The sequence below is a fragment of the Eurytemora carolleeae genome, unplaced genomic scaffold, assembly GCF_000591075.1.
Source record: "Eurytemora carolleeae unplaced genomic scaffold, Eaff_2.0 scaffold216, whole genome shotgun sequence".
Lineage (NCBI taxonomy): Eukaryota > Metazoa > Arthropoda > Copepoda > Calanoida > Temoridae > Eurytemora > Eurytemora carolleeae.
Window position 1 is genome coordinate 52,414 of NW_019396333.1, and position 27,212 is coordinate 79,625.

Genomic DNA, 27,212 nt, shown 5'->3' on the forward strand with positions numbered 1-27,212 from the left:
TACTCATACTGCATATAATTTGTGAACATTTACATGATTAGTACACTTTGAACTCCCCGTCAGGCTGAAAGGGACTGAAAAAATTCATACCGAGAGATTCTTTTAATTCCTCTCTAATATATTCTATTCTCTATGGTTTTGATATTCCCCCATTATTGTTTTACATTAGAAATATACTGCATATTTTGGAGGAATAAAATCAAACTTGATGCTGTTCATGTCGAGTTTTTTTATTTCCTCCTAGAATATGCAATATACCTTTATGAATACACAGGGAGATCTTGGTATTTATATTCCTTGGAAAAAAATTCTTTAAACTTCTTATTTGTGATGACAATACTTCAGGACACTTCCTAAGTTCCTATATTAATATTCTTGACTGAATCCAGTCATAAATTGAGAGGAAATTTTTGTCACATTTTATTTTTAGATTATAAGCTGTTGAATTCACGTGTTTTTATCGTTCGATTGCCCCCCCCCCCATTCCCTAACCTATCAAATATTGAATCCCACCCCCATCACATGGGAGGTTGATTAGGGTGCATGTTTCAAGTTTCTTATTTCAAATCGTCAAATATGTTTTCATTTGTAAAACTGTATTTACTACGCACCTGTGCCCCTGTAGTAAAAGTAAATTCAACCTATATGAAGCATAAAGTCTGACCGCGTCAACCTTGTTGCACCGGCTAGTCCTGTCCATAGAGCTAAGTACAGTACAAACTGGGACCGGAAAGGTTGATCCGGCTCGAAAATTCAAATGTAATACGGCTGTCCGTGTACGGTTGTACAGAGTTACCCACAAAGGATGAGACTTTAGAGAAAAATCTACGGAATTTATTCAGTCATTTTTCTTAAAGTCTAATTTTTTCTTTGAAAAACAAATACAAAGCTGAATTATAAACGATTTGTGTGAAGTCTAACATGAAAACTCTAGAAATATTTCCCTGACATCTGCATTATCGGAACTATTGTCGGGTTAAATGTTTCCCGGGATAGTTTTTATGTCAACTGATCTAAATATCCAGTTTTGAGATCGAATTTAATAAATAATGAGAAGTTTCTAAATTAGGTGTTGCTAGTTAAACTATGTATAGTTCAACTATCTCTCTGTTATACCTCTTGTTCAGTATAATAGTATATGTTTGTAAATAAAAAACAGTGTGACACAGTTATTTAGATTTTTAAAAAATAGTTTGTATATATATTTTTTCCGAAAATTATATATTTTAACGTGTATGATGTTAATGTTATAAAGTTTATAAATGTTTAAATGTCTGTTTTTAATAAATAAAAAATATTTAACTTTTTTATATTTTTCCAGAAATGCTTCCACTTCAATATTTTTTGCTCTCACTTTTCTTTGTTTAGATTCAGAAAATAAGGTTTCAGCATTTTTAGATGTCACAGAATAGAGAATATTTTATAGAAGGAAAATAGTACTATCCCCCAAGGTGTAATGCTAGAAAAGTTAATTGCACTTGCAGATACTCTGCGTACGTATTGAAACCAGTTCTCTCTGGGCGGAATTTGTAAATTTGTAGATGCATAAGAGTACGTTTTTTTAACCAGAGCGTAGCGAGGGTTAACCCAGCAGTATTTTCAGAAAAACTTTGTCCCATTGCATGATTGAAAGCAAACATTTGTTGAACATCTTCAAACCAGCGGTTAAAAGAAAAAAGTTGCAGAAAAAAACCAGTGGTTGAAAGCTAAAAAGTTGCCAAAAAAGTTGCAGTTGAAAAAAGAAAAGAAAAAAAATCTGAAAAAACTGAAACCCAGTGATTGAAAGAAAAACGTTTCTGAAAAAAACTTAAAACAAGCGGTTGAAAAGAAAAAATGTTGCGAAAAAAAAAACTAAAAAATCAGAGGTTGAAAGCATATAAATTATCTTAAATGTTAAACCCAGCAGTATTTTTAAAAAAAACTTTGTCCCATTGATTGAAAGCAAAAAGCTGCTGAAAAATCTTAAACCCAGTGGTCAACAGCAAAAAATTGTAGTATCTCAGCGGTTGAACTTACTAAAAAGTTTTAAAAAGTAGATAAAAATGTAAACGAATAAAGTGCGAATTTAGTGGTTAAACAAAGCTTAAAGAAAAAAGTTGCATTTCTTTTTCTAAACTGCGTAGAGTCTAAGCTAGATTTCAACCGCTAATTCAACCGCTCCCGCTGAGTTTTTTTCTAGAAAGTATTTATCATTGGAAGATTATAAGATTGTGTAATGCTATCATTCAAAAACATTAAAAAAAAACCTAAATTCATATTTTAAATATCTATAAAAACCTAAAATGTTAAGAAAGGAATATACCATATATATACTATATGTATTCAAAAAACATCCAAACTCAATTTAAGAAACACTTATTGAAAAAAAAAAAGTTATAAAAAAGTTGTGGCACTTTTTTCTCAGCGTGCTAAAGGATGATGTTTATTTCTATACGGAGGCCGAAATTATAAAGTTGAGCCGCGGTTGAATTTTAAGCGTTGGCTCAAGTATGGTTGGTTCCACTTGAAATTGTATTAAATTTTTCAAGATTTAAGCCGGCGCTCAATTGAAGCCGGTTTTTGTGGGATTTGAGACGCGGCTTAAATTCATTAAATTCGGACACAGATTACTTTACCTTTAGATATTTTGATTTCTAAACGTTTTTGTTTCCAATTGAAGGACAAACTTTAGTTGAAATTTAATCAAATTAAAATGAATGATGTACAAGTTTACAATAAATGGATTTATGTTCAGAATAAACTAGCTTGAGAACCCAGATTTGCCCAGGGTGCTCCCGCCGTTTACCCGCGCTGGGTCGTAAATTACAATTTTAGCTATTTTTCCAAATCAAGATTAGAACATTCCTGTAGCTCTCCCAAAAACTTAAATCAAATCAAAATTTGAGGCAAATCGGTCCAGGGTTTTTGAGATATGATAGGAAAAACAAACAAACAAACAACTATATATATATATAGATACATTATCAATGTGTGTATCTATATAATAATATATATCATGTGTATATCTATATAATAATATATATCATGTGTGTATATCTATATAATAATATGTATCATGTGTGTATCTATTTAATAATATATATATATATATATATATGTAATGTATGTACTGAGAGGGGTCGAAGATTATCTGAATCTGGATTTCAAGTCACACATCACATGACACAACATTATTTCAATGTGCTCTCAAGCTGAATTCAAAGCATTAGTTCGCGTTGTGGGCTTGTGGCTCATCTCTAATACCAAGTAAATATTAAATGATTTTTCAAAAACTTTAAACTTATATTTTATCTTCAAACGTAAGACTGGACAGATGAAAAAGTATATTTACCCCGGATTCACAACGATACCCGTTAATCTTTTCTCTGTCCAAGCAAAAAGATTAGTGGTTTTTTAATCTCAACACGTGTTTAATTCTGTCTATTGTATTCCTTCTCTTTTCCGCACAAATCCGCAAGTTAAAAGAGAAGCTACTCACGCACACCTGACCATTTAGTAAAAGTAAATTCAACCTAAGGTCTGACTGTGTCAACCTTATTGCACAAGCCAGTCCTATTGAGTGTCTGCGTTATTTACCCGATGTCCGGGCGATACAGTACAAACTGGGACCGGAAAGGTTGACCCGGCTCGGAAATTGAAATGTACTACGGCTGCCCGTGTACTATTGAAGTATACTGATTGTAAAACGAGAGGTATCGTTGTAAATCGTGAATTGCGTTTAATAGAATAAGATCAAAGATTAAGATCAAATGTGTAAACATTATTAAATAAAAAAAATCTTTTATTTTCTTCAAGTTAAGCTTTATTGTTCTGAGGAAAAATTTGTTCAGAATTTATGGTAAGTATAATGTTCCAATTATTATTATTCATATCTCAGACCTCACATGACATATATTTTAATGTCAATAATTTACTAAAGGGGCTGTTGTTGTAGTTTCAAGTGACCCTCCATCTAAACAGGGGTATATCTTCAAATATAAAGTTTGTATATATGTCCGATCATAACTCATGAACCCCTTGACCGATATGCCTTAAATTTCAAATGGGGAACTCGGGATCGAACCACCGGAATGTTCTTAGTTTTGAGATTCTAAGTTTAGTAAGTCTAAAATAGTATTTTACGACCAAGCGCGGGTAAACGGCAGGAGTATAACTATTAACTATGAGTTAACTGGGCAACGCTGGGTTTCCAATTATAATATAAAATAGATTTAGATTGGATGAGAATGGCAAACGACTACACGCCTATAGACGAGTATTCCCGTGACCGGCTTGCTAGCTGGCACAGATGGCAACAGGTTGGGACATTATTAAATTAGAAACTTCTTCTCCAGCACTTTTTTATATATAAAAAAGTTTACAAGATAATAAATGCACTTAGCTCTATCTATTATTCAGGAAAAATCAAACATGACAATTTTTTTTTAAGTAGTAACATATTTATAAATTTTGTTACAATGATTACAATTTTGACGAATGTACAGAGAAAGGATTATGTAACAATGTAAACTCGATTTGATTGGCAGAAATTCAATAAAATTATAGAGTTAGATTGTATCATAGTTTTAAACTGTATTTAATTCTAACCTAATTGTAAATTTCAACCCTTTAAAGTCTGGGGAGTCTAAATCTATGTATAGACTATAGAAAATGGTTTAAGATTAAAGCTGAAGAGTAGCATGATCATGATCCAAATTTTTCAATTGAAAAAAGTTAAACCGCTAAATTTAATGATTCGAATGTTAGGAAGGTTTAAAAAAATGTCAAAAAAAGGTCGGACAAAGAAATTGAGTCTTTGCCACAAACTCAAATATTCTCATCCCTATATCTTTACAACCTGATGGTATTTCAAACCTATGATTATTTGATCTAGAAGAATTCAAAGTTTAAAATATCTAAGGTCTACGGCATTGTCTTGCAAATCTTTAGGGATTAGAAAATCAGAGTTTGTGGCAAAGATTTAATTCCTTAAAAAAATTTAGTTTTTAGTTTTCGAAAAATATTAATATAATACACATGTTTTGAAATCCATTTTTAGATCTCAAGCTTTAGCAAGAATAGAATTTTTTCGCCGAGCAGCCTTTTTATCTTTTTGTAAAACATAACACAACATCCTTTTCATTATAATGCCTTTCAAGTAAACATATCAATGTGATATTTGTACAGTCTAGGAGAGTACATCTGTTTATTGTTAATTGTTTACTTAAAAATAATTGTAAAAAATATTTTGGAAATATCCTAAATTTTTTTAGAGAAAATCCGGGAACCGATCAGAACTTTAAAGCACACTTGCCATAGTATACAGCTAATTTAACATTAAAGCACGATGAATAGCACGTGACGTGCATTATGAAATTCACGATGAATTGAGTAATGATGATAAAGTACACTAAAGTTTCATAAAAAACTTTCAGAATCATATTTATATCAACTCTTCAATTGAATGTTAAGAAAAAACACAAAATCATTTTAGGAAAACTTTTTGTCTTTTTCTTCCAACTTTTGCAATTTCATTCCTTAAACCATTCTGTTGTCAACCAAATATGTATATTTGGAAATAAAAGTTGTCTTTCTTATTTAGAAATAATATTTGAAATATATTTCTGGATAAATTTTAAAATCTCAAAAATTCGAAATTTTTACAAAAAACAGAATTGATTGCATTTTTATAAATTTTCTTTTCCTTTCCAAGAATATGTTTCGGATATATTTGAAATCTAAAAAGAAAGCATAAAAACTTATATCGTGTGATTTAATTTTATTTAAAAAAAATAAAAAACTGGAACTTTATTTGCTTATCCGAAACACCCTATATTTTGATTTATCCCTACATTAATCCTTCTGATCTCAGCGTGCCATAGATCACCTGACAATCTCTTTCCTTTCTATCCAAAAACATAACTTGATGTGTGTAACCAATTATATTCAGTATTGTTAACTAACTTAAAGCCAACCACTCAAAACAACCTACTCTGGTTAGGCGGGTCCAAACTGCATAGTAAATTGTGATTGCTTATTCGTAATATCTCATGTTTTGTAGTTGAATGCAAATATGAATGAAATGAACTTTCCTATGAAAATTAACTGACTTTTTTAATGACAATTTTTGCTTAGACAATTTAAAATTATTTATTAATGATTTTTTAGTTCGATTAGTTATGCATATATATGAATATGAATAAATTTTATATTGAGTAAACATCTAATTTACTTAAGTAAATTTTCACTTTATATCGATTAGGTTTTCACTGTATATCGAGTAGGTTTTCACTTTATATCGAGTAGGTTTTCACTTTATATCGAGTAGGTTTTTACTTCATATCGAGTAGATGTTGATATCATATTTTTGTTTAGTTATCTATGATGGGCGTGGCTATTGGGTGTGTTGCCTCTGTTGTGGTTTGTGTCTGCTTGTCAGTCAGCTATGCTAGAAACGACTTCGACAGGAACGCCACTATGCTCAAAAAGGGACTGTTCGTGATTTTTAATATGATGCTACAGTGAGAACCAGAACACAGTAAAATTCTCGATCTTCATTTTCCTTTAACTTCAATTTTACCCTGCACTTTGGAGAAATTGAAAGAATTTATATAATGTCGTCTTTTAAACCTGTTTATAATGGAATGCTGCAAATATTTAGGTTTTTAATTGAATTGTTATATATATAGAGCTCTTAAAAACTGTTCCACATATTTCATGGCTATTAATTCTTCCAATTACTGAGATATAATCGTATAAAAATATAAAAAATTGACGACAATTTATAAATTCTCTCGATTGCCCGAAGTTCTGGGTTAAACTATAGGAAAATGATAAATCAGATGCAACAATTGTAGAAAGTAAAATTAAGATCAAATTTGACATTTATCTGGTTCTCACCGTATATATTTATTATATTTATTAAGGACAAATAAAAAACATGCTTTAAATAGTTCAAACAAGAATGACTTGGCAAAATCTCAAACCTTTTAAAATTTTGAAAACATTTTGTTAAAATAATTGTAATGTGTTTTTTAAATGTCTGAAACCAAGGTGTTCAAATTTTTTTTTTATTATCTTAAGAAATTTGGGATGCGTTGAATAATTTTTAGAAAAAAATCAAAGATTAATCATCAATCTATATACCCCCCCCCTACCCCCCTCTTCTCAGATATTATATTATAATAATGGGAAAAAACATCTATATTTGTCAGACAATTACCATACAAAATATACATGTACATAAATTTACAATTCCAATACAACATACATGTACTTGTTAATTATCTATATATGTAAATAACAGGAAATAGACATTGTCTACATCAATATACTAAACTAATTAATGAAAGCAATAATGAAAACAAAGGGCTAAGGGGCCCTTTAAGAAACAACAAAAGTCAATTACTCTGTCCTGTATTTGTTTAGTATATATTTATGCAAATGTAAAAACTGAGTTATGTCTAGCTACTAGGCACATTAATAACAACCTGTAGTAAACACCTACTCCATAACAATTTCTCAAGACGTATCTATCCAGGTACAGTTTGTCCGATATCAAACTCACCCAGGACTGATCCACACAGCTACAATCCCATGACTAATCACAGCCACTACTACACAGGGCGCAATTTCATTAGCTATCCATGTAGATGCAAACACTAGCAATCAATTGATCAATGTCTCAACCAGGACACAATCCACACGGCTACAATCCCATGACAAATCAACGCCACTACACAGGGCGCAATCTCTACAGCTATCGATTTCAATACAGACAAAAGCAATCAATTAATCAATGTCTCAATCAGGACATGATCCACACGGCTGCAATCCAGTGACTAATCAACACCACTATATAGGACAAGGTCTTGTTAGCTATCAATGACATTACAGACACTAGCAATCAAATAGATCAATACCATTACTCAAGACATGATCTCCGCTCGTATGTTTCAATGAGAACTTCTATTACTTCTAATACCATAATCAAAGCAGAGTCTCAATCAACTGAGGTTTATATGGGTATGTCAGAGTTATATATATCTTTGTACATGGAATGGGTTAATAGCGATACAGGATTTGTGTAATTGCTAAATGAACAAGATACAATGTAAATTACAATGGGCCTCATTTTTTGCTACAAACCTAAAAAACCTCAAGAAAAAGACTATCAAGGTTTTGTTATTTTTTGCATTTTTTTCAATGCCGATGATACAATAATTATTTACAACTATTTTACAGGGAATTTAACCTTACCAAGGGTTCCCCCAAATTTGCATACTTAACACCCAGAGAAAAGCAAGTGCTGTTTTGTACGCAAAATTGGTCGAGAAAACCCATAGTTACCGAAAAAGTAGTTGCACTTGCATTGCATTCACAATTTTACCTTGGTAATGTTGGTCAAAAGAGGGTAAACTTAATAACAACTTGAGCCCATTTTAATAACAAAAACGAATATTTGATTGGAACTAAATAACAACCTGAGCCCAATTTAATAACAAAAATGAATATTTGATTGGAACTAAATAACAACCTGGGCCCAATTTGATAACAAAAATGAATATTGCATTGGCTTTCATTTTGTACAATTTATTATCAATTTACTGAAAGTGCTTTTAAAGTACTGTGAAGGTTAGAAAATATCAGTCAACCGGTTAAAAAATAAAAAATGATAATGCCCCTAATAAGTATACGCTAATATTTCAATTTGATTTTGACAAAGCTTTTGCCAACATGCCCTATAATGCTCGCATAATAGAATGCATTTTAAAGTTCTAGAGAAATGTTTTCCAATCAAAAATACTTTTAAGTTAAACATACGTCACTTAATTTAATGAAACTAGTTTAAATCCTCAAAAATATTTTCCAATATGGCGGCGCTCCTGTAGACATCATGAGCACGTGACCCAACCACAGCTGATGTCTTTACTCAATATAGATCTGGATTTGGATATTTTAAACAAACTAAAAGGTAAATTAAACATGGTAAAAATAAAGGAAAATCTTTTAGTTTCCTTTAAAACAGCAAGTATTTGGAATCTGTATGCTTTTACATAATAAACTATAATTATTAAAAATTCTTCAAAGTGGAAATATTGTATTAAATTCTTTAGATCAACAATGACCTTATTTGAATCCATTATTACATTTTACATCCAAGAGCGAAAAGGGCTAATTTACTTTTTAGAGAGCTTAAAAAATGTTCCTTAAAAGAGAAATTGGGAACTGCATGAAAGATTCAATTTAAAATTTAATTTTTCAATATTTTGGTTTATCTTTTCAAAAGTTCAAAAGTTGCTGTGCAATTCATTTTTTAAAGGAAATATGTTTTGACCCTTCATCATATGGTACAGGGTTACCCACAAAGGATGAGACTTCAGAGACAACTGTTTCTTTATACTTTTAATTCCTTGCTGTGCAACTATAAACTTCTTTCTCACTTTGCCAAATTATTGAGTAAGCCATTTAAAAACTCCATTCCAGGCAGGACACTTAAATGTAACATTAGGATCGTCTTATTTTACAAGTTTCTAATAATTGCAGCAAAGTATTCTGGACTGACAGATGCTAGTCCCCCACCAAGTAATGATGCTAAACAACATAAACATTCATTAAAGGGCTTACCCCCTCCTAACACTCCGGACCCACAGGTACTTTTTTTCAAATAAATAACCCATAAGAAATTAATAATCAATTTCAATTTTCCTTTACAATTATTTCACATAAACTTTAATTTCAGACAATTCCTATTTGTATATAGAATAATGATTAAAAATACTTAGAAAATTTATGTGATTGCCAAAAAAGTATTTTTTGTATAATTAATCACTTATGTTCTAAAGATTTACAAACCATAATTAATTAGAAGGCCTTTCCTCCTAAAATACATCTTTTTTTGGTTTATCTAGGCAAAGAATTTAAGGTTTTTTAGTCTTTCATATCTACAATAATCTGTGAAATGTAAAATGTTAAAGTCACAAATGGTTGGGGGGAAATAAAGAACACTGTTGCATTAAACAACAGGAAGTGGTAAACTGGTAATTTATTCTAGGGGGTGGGGATGACCTTACATTCCAGGGGAGCTTAGTCCCCAGAGCCCCTTGTCAAGATGTTAATATTGCTAAATCATAAGAAGTCTTCACTTCAAAGAAAAATGTGATTAATAAGAAATAAGACTGAATTTAATGAACTTAAGCTAGGTCCTACTGCTCTGGTCAAAAACTTAAATCACCTTTTCAAAGTATAAATTCATCATTTATATTTGTCTTAAGCAAAATTTCATTGAACAATATAAAAGTTTACAAACTAATACTCTTTTTTCTGGATATCACACTTTATACTTTGACAGGGTTTGCCAAAAAACAGGCGCAATACAAGACTTTTAGCGTGAGTATAGTTTAGTTATTCAGAGGTGGTTTTCAGAAATGGAGTTTCTTGATCCCAGTCTAGTGTTATTCGTTTTCTAAAAATGTGGTATGATGACAGTACTGCAAGGCTTGATAGATTTTCACACATTGCTTTGAAACTAACACTGGGTTTGCAGAACTTATGCAGTTACTTTATATTTGCTTTATTTGATGGTGAGATATATCCTCTTGAGCCGATTTCAAAAGGGTGAACAGACACATCCCTAGTTGTTATATCTGTGATAAAATGTTCATACTTGTTCATCTTTTGAGAATTGGCATTTTTGATATTTGTTTCCAAGGGGACAGTAAGCTCAGAAATAAAAAGTAAAGATATATGAGGGTTTGAATTGGTGTATTTAAACCAGCAGTAAGCATAGTTCAGCAACCTCGCTAGTTCATTATATTTTGCCCAGATTGACCAAACAACAGTTTCTATTTTATTCTAATGTAAAATATTTTTAAAAATTAATTGGCTAGATTATAAAGTATTTTCTTGACAGTTTCATAGACCTAAGTGACATCTTGTTAATAAAGCAATAGAGTCTCAGATCTCTCCTGGGAGGATATAATCCATAAAATTATCAAATATCATAGTATTTACAAATAAACACAGGTAGAGCAATGAGAAACAAAAGTTAACTATTTCAGTCCTACAGATCAAGTAATTTTCTTTAAATACTTGAAATAAATAATTATTCACTTCCAGGTGGATCCAGAACCAAGTGAATCTATAAAAGGGGAGTTTGAGTATGGAGCAGTATCAGTTGATTCAATTCCTTGTGCTAAAATTGGAAAGTAAGCAATTAATAGTATTTAATAAGGCCCCGTAACATTTGATTCTCAAAACTCACTTGTCTAAATTTAGGTTTCATTTGCTGTTTAGATTGAATGTATTTTTAAGCAAAATCATACAGCTTCATAGTAATCTTTTCTTTTCTCCAGAAGTTAATTAAACCCATATTTTCTTTGTAAGTTACAATTTTCTTTGTTAGTTATATCAATAATTCTATGCCACGCCAGTTTAATAAACCATGCATTTCAAGGGATGTGATGCTGCGCGGAGGAAACTCTATTGACTCAGCAGTGGCCACTATGTATTGTAATTCAGTAATCAACTCCCAGGGATGTTTATGAATTAATATAGACTTCTTATCGGAGCCCGTGATTTAAAAACTTTGGCTCAAGCCGTAATTCCTTAAACCATACTTTAAGACCCAATCTTTGACCCAACTCTGACAACAGCTTGTGTCATGTGATTGACAGCTGCAAGATCTTTGGCTTGACTTAAGGAGTTAGGTCCAATGAAAATAAAACCGACCTTTGTAGGTTTTAGTGGAGAATAAGGGTCAATGTTGAGTATTGTTCTCATAAAAACCTGAAATGTGTCAATTCCTACCGTGAAGATCCCCCAAATAGTATATTAAAACGGTTTTTGAACTCAACTCTGTGGAAAATAAGATGCAGCTTGAATCAGAAAGCTCAAACAGTAAATAAGGCCCAACGACAGCTTAGACCTGAGCCTTATTTTCCTGATTTTATTTTATTGCGAGCTCTGGACAGAGTATGGGATTAGGAGGTGGATTTATTATGACAATCTATCCAAGTTATTACATTTATAAATACATTTACCTGGACAGGGTATGGGATTAGGAGGTGGATTTATTATGACGATCTATCCAAGTTATTACATTTATAAATACATTTACCTGGACAGAGTATGGGATTAGGAGGTGGATTTATTATGACAATCTATCTTGCTAATGGAACTAGGTAATAGTCTAAGGTTGCAAGTTCTCACACAAAAATCAATGAGAATTTTGCCAATTACTTTTAAAATACTGTAGATAGACATAGGTCTTTAAAAAAATGTATATAATTAAGTGAGATAAAAAATGGTCACAGAGTTGCAACTAGGGATGAGCAATTGCTAGATTTGTTTTGAAGAAACTTTTAACGTGTTTACACTTTAAAAGGTTTCATGACAATTTTAAACATTTATTCTGTGGAAGTTTGTTGTTATCATGCAAATTTGTTACTCTTGGAGAAAATAAAAGGCAACATTTTGGGGATTTTTGTTCTTAATGTCTTATATTTTCAACTAGGATAAAAAATTTGCATGTTTGATAAAATTGTTGAAAAGTCTTTTAGAAATCCAAAAATATTAAAAGTTTCTGTAAATGAATCTAGCTATTGTCCATTGCTAGCTGCCACATCCTAAAGTCAACCGAGTCCTAAAAATAACCTTGTTTTGAAGAAAATTTAAAAATTCAAGCACAGCAAATGTGTAATTTTTACATACTCTCATCTACATCTCTGCTTTAATTAGTATTATTTATTAAAAACAGTGTCTACAACAAATGTTTCTTAATTAATAAGTAATAATTAAATCTGTCAAAATTTTCATCAAATTTTCATCAATTACCTATTTGATGATTTATAATATTTTTAGTTTAGCTTTGATAGCAAGAGAAACTGCCCCTGCTGCTGCAACTAAGGTAAAAAAAAAAGAATTTACAGGAAATTATCTTTTTCAAAATGGCTTTTCATGTTAGAAATGAATTTCCTGTCTAAGGAACTGAAAACATGCCATGAACTGTAATTTTCTAATCCTAACAACTTTACAACCTGGGTTGTAGTCATGTATCTTTTATATTTTAAACTGTGACTATTACTGGATTAGATAGCGAAAGTTTGGAATATTTAAGAGTTACACATTATCATCTTCAATGGTAAGTTGTCAATTCCATTATACCAGTTACCAGGTGGTGTTTGATGAATAATAAGATAAACCGCTTTTTAGCTTTGGGGAAACTAAAAAAACATGTCTTTTTACCTTTATCTCATTTTCTTACATATTACAGGAGAAAAACATGTATGAGGAGGTGAGGGGGGAATAGATTTATAAGAAAATATTTACCCTAGAACTAATATATTGACAAATTTATTTACTAGGACATGTTTGAGGGAAATGCTAATCTCAGTCATTATGGTAATTTTTCTTTTGCATTTTAGACCAAGCTAACTTTTGTCAAAGCTTTTCATTGTTTTTAAAACTATGTTTGGTGAAAAGAACGTTTCTTCTGTCAAAAACCTGTCAAAAACTCTTTTCTATTTAGACTTTTTAAATTTTTAATGTCTAGACATCTAATAAAATTTGTTCCAATCAGTAGAAATAAAAAAACCACCATCACTTGTTGAACTTTGCAAAATAGTGGGTTTTTTAAACCTCTTAGACCTCGGAAATTGTAAACATTTACATGAATTCACACTTTGAACTTGCCTTTGATATATAATCCACTTTATTTATTTATCATTTTACAACATGTGTATTAAGGACCTTTGGCAAGTGGAGTGCCAGGATTTATTCTTGGAACTTGGGAGTTGAAGCAACGTCTTGGCAATCCATCAATCACATGGGAAAGTTTACTACAGCCCTCTGTAGATCTATGCTTTAATGGTATAGAAGTCAACTTCCATGCTTACCAGTAAGTTTTAATTATCCTTAGGCCTAACTTTCTCCTGAAATTCCTTTATTTAGACCCAAATGGTCCAATTTTAAAATTTGGATCTATAGTCTAGACTAGGGTTTCCATTTTTCCGGAAAAAAATTTCCATTTTGGAAATGGAATGATCCGGAAATTTGTTGCGTAAACCGGAATTCCGGGATAATTCCGGTAAAAATTTTCCGTTTTACAGAATGGAAACTGTAAAAATTTTCAGTTTCCATTTCGTAAACTGGGAAAATTTCCGGTTTCCATTTTACGGAATGGAAACCGTAAAATTTCCAGTTTCCATTTCGTAAACCGGAAAAATTTCCGGTTTCCATTCCGTAAAATTTCCAGTTTCCATTTCGTAAACCGGAAAAATTTCCATTTCGTAAACCGGAACTTAAAGAATTTTTCTTATTTTAATTAAATTCATATTTACAAAGTTTGAAAATTTGAAGAAAAAAATTGAGGAGCAATTAGCTACTGCCCTGCTAGTGGTAGAGTCCCCCCCCTCGGTTTATCAGTTACATTTCACACTATAGTAACTTTGAATATTGATTATTGAGTATAACTTTTTCTACCGTCCGGCATCCATCCATATATTGTTAGTGTTACTAACTGGTGTTGTATTTACATATGTAAGACTTTAATGTAATTCTGGTACAAAATGTTCCGGAAACCAGAAATTTCCGGAACGATTTTCGGGAAAATTTCTGTAACGATCCGTAATTCCGGAACAACGTTCCGGAAATTTCCGTTTTACGGAAAAAAAATCGTTCCGGAAATTGTTCCTGAATTCCGGTTTTCCGGAACCTTTTCTATAATGGAAATGTAAAAAATTTCCAGATCATTTCTGTATGTAAACCGTAACCTGGAATTTTGGTGGAAACCCTAGTCTAGACCTTACGTAATCTTTCTTGACAGCTTTAGGAAAGGTTCCAAAATGCCATTATGGATCCAAATTTATCCGGAAGTCATTGTAAACTCTAGAACATATTGATTGGAACAATTGAAAATGTTCTGTTAGCTGGATAATCTGTTTTTTGATTTGTAATATTTTAGTTCCAAAACTTATGAAATAATATAATAATGGTATTATCAGAGATGGAATTCTTTTAATTATAACTAGTTTTTTTTAATACTTTCAAGGGTTTTTGACTTTGTATTGCAGGGTTTCCAGCTAAATTCCTAAGCCTTAAAATTTGTAAAAATGTTGATACTCTTCTGACTAAATTGCTTGCTGCATTTGCTACCCTATTATTTCAATTTCATAAACTGAGTTTAGTGTTATTTATTATTTAGATGGTCCATTTGGTCCACTTAATTTAAATACTTATTAACAAACAAATATATATAGAAGTACCCATGAGCCCAGCTCTACTCCTCAGGGAATAGATTTCTTTAAAAGCTTTTCAGTTACTCTTTATATCAAAGACTCAAAACCATTGGGAACTTACAGGAAGGAGCCATCACAGCACATGTATCTTCTAATCTATCTATAAATATCTTTTGATAAATTACAAATATTTTTAGTGCTATTATTATTTTGAATTTGTAATCTTATAAATTGGATACGGTTGATACAGAAAAATTTTGTGCAAATATTTTTTTTAATTAATTGATAGTGAAGAAGAATTCATTTAAAGACAAATGAAAAAGAACATCTTAATAAAGTTTGTATATTATATTTTTATTAATATTAACGGAAAGTTTTTTCAATTCTATAATTTTACATGTTTTGAAATAGAAAATGGGTCGACTGTACACATATGATCCTCCATTTGAAGGTTGGAATTTCTTGATTAAAATGGTACTTTTAACAATCTATTTAACAATGAGGAAGATGTTGGCATTCTAAAAAATTTCCCTTCATTCCCAGTGGAGTATAAATCTGCTAGTCACTTTTAACAAGAAACCACAATTTAAATTATTTAAAATAAGGATATCTTGATCAGATAAAAGGTACGGTTGTAAATTGGACAACCCACTGTTAGGGTTTCCATTTGCAAAACTTTTGCGCAATTTTTGCGGAACGAAACGCAAAATTTGTCTTTCTTTGCACATGAGTTTGTCGCGAAAAAACAACAATTTGCGCTATCATTCGCAAAAGTCATTTTGTGCAAAATTGCCCTATTCTGTTTTTGCGAAACTCAAGTTTTGCGCAATTCTTCAACTAGAGTTTTGCGCAATTCTCAAATTTTGTAAAAATCAAACGGTTGGTGACGGTGTGTGTTTCTTAGAATTCAATTCTTCCAGTGTTGGAAGGTTTTGTACCAAAATCCGAAACAGATTGTCCAGTAAAAGTCTCGACAGTTTTAGTTGTGGACATGCATTGCATATTTCCTAAAAGTGGATTCTTCAGGCATTGGTTACTTTCTTGCATTATTTTATATGAGATTAAAAAGATTTCAGAAATTGATTAAAAAAATTTAAGAATATAATTCATACTTGATTAGGCGAAGCTTTTAATGAAATTATTTAATAGGATTAAAATATTGCCAAGTTTCACACTCTCTAATTTCTATTTTATTAATTTTGGTCCCTTAATTTAAACTTTTTATAACTGGAAGTAACCAATTGAGTGTAGTATAATCGTTATCATACTCGTATGTTAATATTTTTCATGTTTGGAATAAATCTTCAGTTGTTTAATTCTAAGCTTAGAATATCAATTTTTGACAATTTGCCTAAAAAGTTACATTTTGCGCAAATTGCACAAGAAAATTGCGCAAAACTAAAATTTCGTTTCATGCCCAACTTTCGCAAAAAACATTTCCGGTTTTGCGCAAATTTTGCAAAAAAAAATAGCGCAAAACTCATTGCGTTTCATGCGCAAAAATAGCGCAAATTTTGCGCAAAAGATTTAGCCATTATTTGGAAACCCTACCCACTGCGTAAATGGAGAGACTATTATTATTAAGTGTACAGTCCCTTTAATATGTTAAAACGTTAAAAAAAAATTCAAACAATTTTATTCACAGAATTATCATTCCTGGAACATTTGTATGATTCAAGAAAATAATAGTCAGCAACTCCTTTTCAGAATAACAAAGCCTTTCACATTCATTTTAGTCAGCAAATGCCACTCTAGCTTTCCTTTTCACAGTGCCCCCCCCCCCCTTCACTTTTGTAGATGTAGATTTAATGTAGAATTAAGAAATTATTCAAATAAATTTTTAAGGGGTACAGATTCTAAAATTTGTATCTCTAGCAGCCTTCATTGCTCTGATTAAAAATCCCTTTGAACTTAAATTATACTGGTCATTAAACAGCATCAAAAGAATTTAATTCTAAACCTAAAGCTAAGTAAAGAGCTAAGAAAAATGAGTTTTAAAGGAAAGTTTACCCCTGAATATTAAGTCTTCTCCCAAATAGAGGCCCTTCTTTTTATGATTTAAAAATGCTGAGGTTCTAGGGAGAGAGAAACTGTAGAATGAAATATTCTGTAAGAACAAGGTTCTTATTTAATTTCTGAAGAAAAGTGAAATGATAAAATTAACTTAGATTTAAAATGGGTGATAAAGACAAAGCAGGAATTAAAATTGAAACATTTAGACAACAAATTCTAGACATTTTTTTATTTTTGCTTCTTCATTAACATATTCTGAACATGGCATTTTTGTGTAAACTGTACTAGGTATATAAATATAGGTAAATATCTAGGTGTAATCCCTTTTTTATTTTATTAATTAGCTAAAACAGAGTCCATTGACAAGAGAGTATATTAATATAGAGTGGAATTAAGTAGGAAAAAGTGTAAAACCGCCATTTTGTTTTACTGTTTCCATACTGCAGGTGTATTTTATACATTTGTTGTATATAACATTTTGGGCCCTGGACCATCTATTTTTTTGCTGTGATCTCTTGACAAACCTTTATTATTTTTCTTATTTAGTATGATGCATCAAGAGAGAGAGAGAATATATGCAGACCCTGGTCTCTCTGCTGTGTTTGTTAATCCTAAAACTGGAAAAATATGGAATGAGGTATGTGTATGTATACAAGGATGATGTAATATGATGTGAAAAATCTCTGTTGTACGCATGTCATTTTATCCTCTGAGCCCAAAACTTAAGACAGGGTATATTTATGAAAACCAGTTTTAAAACCCGGGTTTTACGAATGGGATTAAGCAGTTTTGTGGATATCGATATTTTTGTTATGAAATATTTGTTTCTTCCTATTCTCCATTTTTCTCGAATCTCTCAAATAAAAATCTACAAAATGTTAAGACCCCAAAAAGGAAACTCAAGGGTTTCGTTGAACGATACTCTTTTAAATTTCGGGCTCTGGAGTGATTTATCACTTTGTTTCTACTTGATAACTTCAAATGTGTACTGAAGTATCAACAATGTAAACTGCAAATTGTACTTAATGGAAGAAGTTTATCAATACAAATTATACAACGGTAGGAAGTTGACTAGACAAACGTAAAATGTGCAAGTTGTACTTGATGACTACTCCCTTCCTTAATAAAAGAAGGTAAAAGTCTGCAAAAATTTAAATATATATGAAAGTTTTTAATTTCAAAATATGTTCAATTAAAGAAATTATCTAAATTTTTTGAAAAGACCTCCAATCAAAGTTTTTAAGAATTATGATGTGCTTGACATTACAAATCTCTATTTAGAGATATTTCTACACTTATACATTTTTTTAATGAGATCTTTTTCGAGAGATGTTTTAACTTTTGAATATATTTTTGGAGAGATGTTTAAAATTATAAATCTCTTTTTATCTCTTTATTTAAATATCTTTTTATCTTTTAGTAAATATGTTTTTATAATCTCTTTTACGGGCGATGTTTTGAAGTATAAATATCTCCTTTTGGAGAGATATTTACAGTTACAAATATCTTTTTATTTTTTATAAATATCTTTAATAATATGTATATATTTTTCGGGCGATGTTAACGCCAAATACATATCTTTTTAAGTATAAATATCTCCTTTTGGAGAGATATTTACAGTTACAAATATCTTTTTATTTTTTATAAATATCTTTAATAATATATATTTTAGGGAGATGTTTACACGTATAAATCTCTTGGTGAAACTATTCAATCTATTGCAAAGTAAGTATAACAGATATAAATTTTTTTAAATTGTATATTATTAATTTTATATTATTTCTACATTTTAAAAGTTTTAGATTCATAAAAGAAAATTAAAAATATTGCTTATTTGAATTGGATTGTGAGTATAACTTTAAAATTTTGTTAAAATTAATAATTTGCCCTAGTGTCCTGAAAACAACAACCCTGGAAATTAAATAGTTTTTCCGTCTACTAAAGAAAAAATATTTGATTTTCCCACCATAAAGGACATTGCTGTCATTAGTTACAAATTAATGTGAATCATTAATGAAAATATTTATTTGAAAAAACTTAAACAATCCTCTTTTTCAGTTGCATTGCATGCACTAGTAAAATAAGTCCAAAGATCATATAAATGTTGAAGGATTCATCTATTGCTTTCTATTAAATTATTACATAGACTTATTCTTAATTCACTAAAGACAATTTTATTGATACTTTTTTCCAAAATGAAATGAAAAATTATATAAAATGATATTTAGCTAGTTGTTGGGAATCAATACATTAACAATTTTCATTTTTGTTTCTTCATTCAGGGAGGGGCCTGGTGTTTTTTATAATGGACATATTGGAGAGAATATGGTAAAAGATGTTCAAGCCGCCGGGGGTATTCTTACAGTTAAAGACCTTCAATCTTACAGGTAGCAGTAGCAGTAGCTGTAGCAGTAGCAGTAGCAGTAGCAGTAGCAGTAACAGTAGCTGTAGCTGTAGCAGTAGCAGTAGCTGTAGCAGTAGCAGTAGCAGTAGCAGTAGCAGTACCAGCAGCAGTAAAAATAGCAGTGGCGGACCTGGCAGCATCACTGGTAGCGGTAGCCATAGTTTTGGCCGTAGCAGTAGCCATAACCATAGCCATAGTCGTAGTCGTAGTCGTAGCCATAGCCATAACCATAGTCAAAACCATAGTCAAAGCCGTATTCATAGCCATAGCCATAGCTGTAGCCAAAATGATAGTAGCAATGTTTACAGTATTGGGAGTGGTAACAGTAGCAGTTATGGGAGTGGTAACAGTAGCAGTTATGGGAGTGGTAACAGTAGATTCTAGAGTACAGTCTTGGTTTCGGGTACAGGCATCATAGAATGCTTATCTTTAATGGGCTGATATATTCTAGAGTACAGTCTTGGTTTCGGGTACAGACATCATAGAATATTTATCTTAAATTGTCTGATATATTCTAGAGTACAGTCTTGGTTTTGGGTACAGACATCATAGAATGCTTATCTTTAATAGGCAGATATATTCTAGAGTACAATGGGAGGAGACTGTGAGTTATAAGCTGAAGAACAGCGGATTCACCTTGATCTCCTCTCCACCCCCGGGCAGCGGGGTGATCACCAACTCCATCCTGGCTATCATGGACCTTTACAAACCTTCTCCAATGGATAAACATAGGCCTCTACTCTGGCATAGGTAAACAGAAATATTGCTATAGCACTGTAAGCTTGGGTTTATATTAAGTACCAGACAGAATTTTCACGAGTTCGAGCAAGCTGTACAGTACAATTACAGACTATATAAGACAACCCGGGACAGTACTTCAAATGAATGATCCTTGGGAAATCTATGTGATGGGAGTGCATGCACTTTTTAAAATGACTATCTTTTGTCTTCACTCTAAGAAATTTCAAATTTTTACCTAAAAAAAACTGTTGGAGCACCGGCATCAAATTCGCCATAGCAGAATCATTCGTCAAATTTTGTTGAATGATTCTGCTAATGTGAATTTGTTGCCAGTGTTCCAACAAATTTTGTTGGATGAAGATTTTAAATTTCTAAGAGTGTAGTTATTAGAGATGGGTATCATTTTTGTGTAGGACCAAACGGTGCAGATATTTCCTGAACAAATGATTTTTCAAAATAACTTTTGAAAAAAGCGAGCATTTTGTTACTAAACGAACAATTTTGTGAACAAACTTTAAAAAAAAAAAATATCGTTTTTTTTACAAAGGGAACAACTTTACTAAACGAATGATCGGACTGAATGAACAATTTAATATAACGATTTGAATTTATTAAAAAAATTTTGTTCAGGAACAACAAACGAACAATTTGAAAAATAAATACGGACGTGTCCATCTTTAACAGTCAGAACCATTTTATTTTTTATTTATCTTTAAATGTTGTAAAAATCATTTGTCATCTGTTCGATTTAATCTGGATGATGTCAGTATTGTACAAATGATAAATTTGAGAACTTTTTACAATGGATTTATTTTAGAACTGTATGATTTTTAATGAATTAACCATTTTTATCAAGGTTTATTGAGGCTTGCAAATTTTCTTTTGCAAAGAGAACCGAGATGGGAGACTGGACTTATGCACCAATTAGGTGAAGATGAAATTCAATGTTTTTATTAACAGTTTGCATTATGTCACTGATTTACCTGCCTTGTTTATGTATTTAATCTTAGATTCTTTAATGGATTCATGTAATATAAAACCCTTTTTCAGACATTTGGGGGCCGCCGCTCATTGAGGTTGATTTTAAAGAGAAACAATATTCTAAGAAATTTAAAATTTTCAACTAACAAAATTTGATGGAACACCGGCATCAAATTCAACTTAGCACTTGCAGAATAATTTAACAACATTTCACGAATATTTAAGGTCAATTTGATGCTGGTGCTTCAACAAATTTTGTTAGATAAAAATTTGAAATTTCTTAAAGTGAAATTATATGATCTTTTAAAGATCAGCATTTCTTTCTCTAGGGATGAAGTGAAGCAGATTGTGAAGGATCTGTCAAGTCATCATCATACAATGAAAATAAAGTAAATAACTTTTTATTCTTTTTTCTTTGTACTTTTGGACCATTAACTGTAGTTCGGTAAATTTTGGTGTTTTTTTTTATTTTCGCCGGAACCTTTTGGTTTTTCCTTTTGGCCGGCACCTGACAGTTTTTAGTTGATACTTTTTGGTAATTTTTATACAGAACCCATTAACACATTTTCTGATTTTTATACAGAACCTATTAACACATTTTCTGATTTTTATACAGAACCTATTAACACATTTTCTGATTTTTATACAGAACAATCTCTTGGAAAAAACAGAATTTCAGGTTTTCTTAATTGAATGATTATCTTGCTTTATTTACAAAGATAAATAACAAAAGAAATAGAAATTGCGCCTTGTTATGGAAAAATATTACATTGGCAAAGCACGTTGGCACATCAACAATGGCACATAGTTGACAATGGAACGTTGACAATGGAACGCTGACAATGCAACGTTGACAATGGATTGTTGGCAATGCAACGTTGATAATGGAACGTTGACAATGGAACGTTTACAATAAAACATTGACAATGGAACGTTAACAATGGAACATTGACAATGGAACGTTCGCAATGGAACGTCGACAATGGAACATTGACAATGGAACAGTCCATTGANCGTTGACAATGGAACGTTGACAATGGAACGTTGACAATGGAACGTTGACAATGGAACGTTGACAATGGAACGTTGACAATAGAACGTCGACAATGGAACGTTGACAATGGAACATTGATAATAGAACGTTGACAATGGAACGTTATTTTAATCTGCACGGACTGTATGCATTATTTCAAGTGATTCTCAATTTATAAATTAACAATGGTATCCTGAAAAGCTATTTCTGATTAAGATACATACTACAAATTTTCTTAAAATTTGATACTTTTCGATCATGGTTTTCCAATAAGTAATTTGAAAATTTTAGCATTCAGAAACATGGAAGGAAACTGTTAGAATGAAAAAAATTTCAAGCTGGATAAACAATACTTATTATTATTGATCAGATCAAGCCTAGATTTATAACAAAACAGATAGAACACTAGATGTCGTTTTTTCCAGATTTACGGGTTTTCGTTCACAATAACCCTGAGACAGAAGCCCAAATGAGTAACGCTTGTGCCACTGTGGGTTTTATGTGAAAGAAAAATCCATAAATCTTGAAAATATGACATCGAGTGTTCTTTCTGTATTGTTATTAATTGATCTACGAGATCAAGGTTTAAAGGTATTGTTATAAATCTTTATTTGTTACTTAAAATTTGTCTTGAAAGTTTTGCATGCTGTGGGGGGAGCAGGGGGGTTTAATTGGACCAGAAGGAAAAAAAAAATAGAAAAACCATGTTTTTTAAACATTTTGTTTAGAGAGAAGATCAATGATTTCCAGACCAGCCAGGACCCAGAGTTTTATGGAGCTAAGGTGAAAATTAACATTTTAAGTTACAGAAATCCAATCAAGTGATTTTGTTCTTCAGAATATATTGAAATTAGTTAAAATCAATGTATTAGATTAGTGTTAATTATTTTTTACAACATTTGTTTAAGAATTAGTATTTGAAAAAGTGTTCAAAGAATAAACGTTGATCACAAAGACTGTTTAGAAAACATTAGACAAAAAAGTCACATGAAATCGTTGGTTGGAACTCATTGAATAAAAAAGTTGTTAAAACTATATATTGCCCAACATTTAAAGAAAAACGTTGTTCTAGACAACCTTCGAAGAAGATCATGGAACTTGTCATCATTGTTTCCTTTCACCTCAGGGAGATGCCATCTCAGGTATCTCAACATAAACGAACATTAATTTGCGACGAAATTAAAGGGAGTGTTCACCAAAAAACAAAGGGGATATAGAACAAACCAAAGATTGATAAAACAATGAAATTTTTTTAACCAGATATTTGAGATCAAAATCACTTTAGATTTTTTTTGAATAGCTTTAAGGGGTCGCAGGGATACCTCTTGTTCTTTGAACCTTCATTTTTTTAAAAGGTAGCTCAACATATACGTATCAATATGCGACGGAATTAAAGAGCGTGTTCACCAAAAGGGGTTTTAGGATAAATCAAGGAGTTCAAAAATAGAGAGAAAAAAATTTGTAAAAAAAAAGCTATCTAAGATCAAAGTCTCTTTGTTTTTTCAAGACCAAATAATGTGAAAAGGCCCTTTAAATCGTTTAAATTCTAGAAAGGGACCTTAGGGATACTTTTAGATCTCTGAAGCTTCATTTTGGTAAACAAAACATAATAAAAACAAAATACATCGGAAACCATTAAAAAACCTAAATAAAATGTTTTTATGCACACCCTTCATAGTTATCTATATAATAAAGGTATTTGCACATACTTTTATGTTTATATGTATAGCTTTAGCTGGCCAAACCGTTGGATCTAATTGGCTGACAATTTTTTAGTTAAGCCATGGGTACCCTGGGGATGACAAGAGCTTGAAAAATGTAGTTTTTTTTAAATTCGATTTTTAAAAGTCCACGGGCAACGCCAAGCACTTTAGCTAGTAGTAGTATTTTATATTTGTAGTGACTGCTTCTGTGAACCTGATCTGGGGCTGCAAGTTTATGTCCCCAAGCACTGGTATTATCATGAACAATCAGGAACAATTTCAATCTTTAATTTAAACATTTTTATCCGGAGATGGGATTTAATGAATACCAAGAAGTAGTGAGCAAAAGATTAACTAATTCTCTGGTGTTCATCAAATCTGAACTCTGGCCATTTTTTAAAAAAAAAATTTTATTTTTATTTTTTTGATTTTGTACAATATTTAAACAAATCCACACATGATATTTTAAGATTATTTGATAAATTGAAAAAATTTGTTTAAACTTAAAAACTTAAGTTTCAGCTTTTAAATAATAGATTTGTTTTAAATGTTACAAAGTTTGAATTTAAAAAATTTAGATGGATGACTTTGCTTCACCCAACATTACCAGGTTAGACATTAATTTTTTTTGCTTCAATTTGCAGAAATATTTTTGGCAAGAGTAGTTCCAAGTATTTTTACTCAGCTAAATATTTTCCCAAAATGAAAGAGACTTTTTTGATGAGCCTGAAAATTTCACGAAAAACGATAAAATTTGGTATTATGCATCGCAAATCTGGAAACCAAAAGAAAGTATCTGAAAACTAATCGTCTCTATGATCTCATCATATGGAACCATGAACTTTTAACATTTTTAATAACATAAAAATTGATTTTATCTCAAATGCATCTTCATGTAATCAACATTCATGATTCATTGAGGGGAAAAAATGGATTCTCGTATTGGACAACTATATTGGAAAAATGTCCAAGTTGGGTCAAAAATTTGAGAAAAAAATTAATTATTTCCCCCAAAAAATCTTGAATCCAAGAAAGTATCGTAGGATGTAAATGCGGGGAGGCGAGAAAGAAGAATGAAATTTTGAATGACTTTTTAGTTTTGGTTTTTAACTTTTATTTGCTGTTTAGTGCCTATAACGTCTCGCCTGCCCTGAACAACTTTATATACCCGGGTATTTATTGTTTAGTGCCTATAATGTCCCGCCTGCCCCGAACAACTTTATCTACCCGGGTAAACGACCGATGAGCAGTATGTCCACCACCATCGTAGTTGACGACCAGGAAACAATAAAATGACATCAAAAATATCAAAAACATTTCTAAAATTATTTTTTTAAAAATCCACTTCTCTGTTTTTTCTCTGGCCAAGCCTAAACTTCATTTTAAGTATTTCTAAATTAAAAAAGGCAGTTTATATTCCTTTGGTGGGGGGGGGGGGGTTTCTTTGTAAGGAAATTCAGCAAATGTTTACATAGAGCCAACAGTACACGATATACTGAATGAAGTGCGCTGCTTAACTATATACAGGAAGTTTGGTTTTGTCATTGGGTTACTAAATAAGATAAGAGATAAAGTGTAAGATAATATAAGAGATAAAATTACCCTCCATTTGTAAAGTAGCTTATATCAAATTAACAATGATACTCTTTATACCTTTATCTAATCAAGGGAGACCTGGAGATTCCTTATATTTCTAACAAAAAGGGTGTCGTTAGGAATAGGCTTTTTAACAAAACTTGGAACACAAAATACAATTTCAAGTGGAACCAACCAAATTTGGGCCACGTCTCAAACTTGAGACGCGGCTCAAATTCTTTAAATTCATCATTTTGGAGCAAGTTTAACTCATTCTGCCCATTCAAAAATTCCTGTCTCTTGATTCTGAACAACTTGTTGATTGTTGTTTAAACCAGGGACGAGTTGTTGCTGTTGCTGGAGCTAGCGGTGGAACTAAGATTATATCTGCAACAGCACAGGTAGTTGTACAGTACTGTATAGATACACGAGTATAGTAGTAGAGTACTATACATAGGGTTGTTGTACAGTACTGTGAAGATACAAGGGGTAGTTTTACAGTTATGTACTGGAACAAGGGATAGTTTTAAAGTACTCAATTTTGTGCAGATACAAGATCAATAGTTTTAGACTATTTTACAGATACAAGGCGTTGTTTACAGTAAAGTATAGATAAAAGGTTAGTTCACTACAGTACAGATACAAAAGGTAGTTTTACAGTACTGTACAGGTACACGGGGTTGTTCAGTACAGTACAGACACCAGGGGTAGTTTTACAGTACTGTGCAGTTACAATGGGTATTTGCACAGTATTGTATAGGTACAAGGGGTAGTTGTACAGTGCTGTGCAGATACAAGAAGTAGTTGTACATTACTGTACAGATACAAGGGGTAGTTGTACAGTACTGTACGGGTAAAAGGCTATGTTTTTGAGTACTTTAAAGATACAGGGGGCAGTTTTCAGTAAAGTACTGCTACAAGGGGTAGTTGTAGAGTACTGTACAGATACAGGGGGTAGTTGCACAGTAATGTACAGATACGAAGCCCAGTTGTGCAGTACTTTACAGATACAAGGGGTAGTTGTACAGTAATTTTCAGATGCAAGGAGTAGTTGTACAGTAATTTACAGATGCAAGGGGTAGTAGTACTGCACTGTACAGATACAAGGGGTAGTTGTACAGTTCTGTACAGATACAAGGGGTAGTTGTAGATTACTCTACATGTATAACTGAACAGTACTGTATAGTACTGTACAATTGTAAAGTCATGTTTAGATACAATAGTTTTCAGTAAAGTATTGCTACAAGGGGTAAAAGTAGAGCACTGCACAGATACAGTGAGTAGTTTTATAGGAATCTATGTAAGAAAGTCCCGGGAAAAAAAGTTTCTGGAAAAAAAACCTGGAAATAAAAACTTTGGAAAAAAGTCCGAATTTTCTCAAGTCCTTGGAAAAAATGTCACTGGAAATAAAGTCCTGTGTTTTGGATTCCTGTGACTTTTTTTCCTAAAATAGTATGGGGGCTGCCAATAAAGTCTCAGGAAATAAGATCTCAGGAAAAAAGTCCGGAAGAAAATAAATCCGAGGAAAAGAAAACCTAAAAAAACAG

General features: G+C 31.5%; 1 protein-coding gene across 4 annotated transcripts in view; it reads left to right on the top strand.

Annotated features, from left to right (window-relative positions):
- The first annotated feature begins 3,173 nt into the window (after positions 1–3,173).
- Positions 3,174–27,212, top strand: part of LOC111701117 (glutathione hydrolase 2) — a 30,201-nt gene continuing 6,162 nt past the window's right edge. For 3 of the 4 annotated variants that reach the window (XM_023472271.1, XM_023472273.1, XM_023472274.1), the window contains exons 1-23: positions 3,174–3,246; positions 4,210–4,298; positions 6,355–6,446; positions 8,871–8,953; positions 9,526–9,632; positions 11,098–11,186; positions 11,435–11,513; positions 12,106–12,161; positions 12,841–12,886; positions 13,344–13,380; positions 13,726–13,876; positions 17,775–17,865; positions 18,901–18,953; positions 19,511–19,615; positions 20,218–20,382; positions 21,230–21,301; positions 21,684–21,743; positions 23,116–23,170; positions 23,460–23,529; positions 24,288–24,361; positions 24,669–24,700; positions 25,278–25,371; positions 26,004–26,066. In XM_023472271.1, the coding sequence (XP_023328039.1) occupies positions 4,221–4,298; positions 6,355–6,446; positions 8,871–8,953; positions 9,526–9,632; positions 11,098–11,186; positions 11,435–11,513; positions 12,106–12,161; positions 12,841–12,886; positions 13,344–13,380; positions 13,726–13,876; positions 17,775–17,865; positions 18,901–18,953; positions 19,511–19,615; positions 20,218–20,382; positions 21,230–21,301; positions 21,684–21,743; positions 23,116–23,170; positions 23,460–23,529; positions 24,288–24,361; positions 24,669–24,700; positions 25,278–25,371; positions 26,004–26,066 (1,752 nt within the window). In that variant the 5' untranslated portion in view covers positions 3,174–3,246; positions 4,210–4,220. The remainder of the gene's footprint in view (positions 3,247–4,209; positions 4,299–6,354; positions 6,447–8,870; positions 8,954–9,525; positions 9,633–11,097; positions 11,187–11,434; positions 11,514–12,105; positions 12,162–12,840; positions 12,887–13,343; positions 13,381–13,725; positions 13,877–17,774; positions 17,866–18,900; positions 18,954–19,510; positions 19,616–20,217; positions 20,383–21,229; positions 21,302–21,683; positions 21,744–23,115; positions 23,171–23,459; positions 23,530–24,287; positions 24,362–24,668; positions 24,701–25,277; positions 25,372–26,003; positions 26,067–27,212) is intronic. The other variant, XM_023472272.1, reaches the window with a different exon arrangement.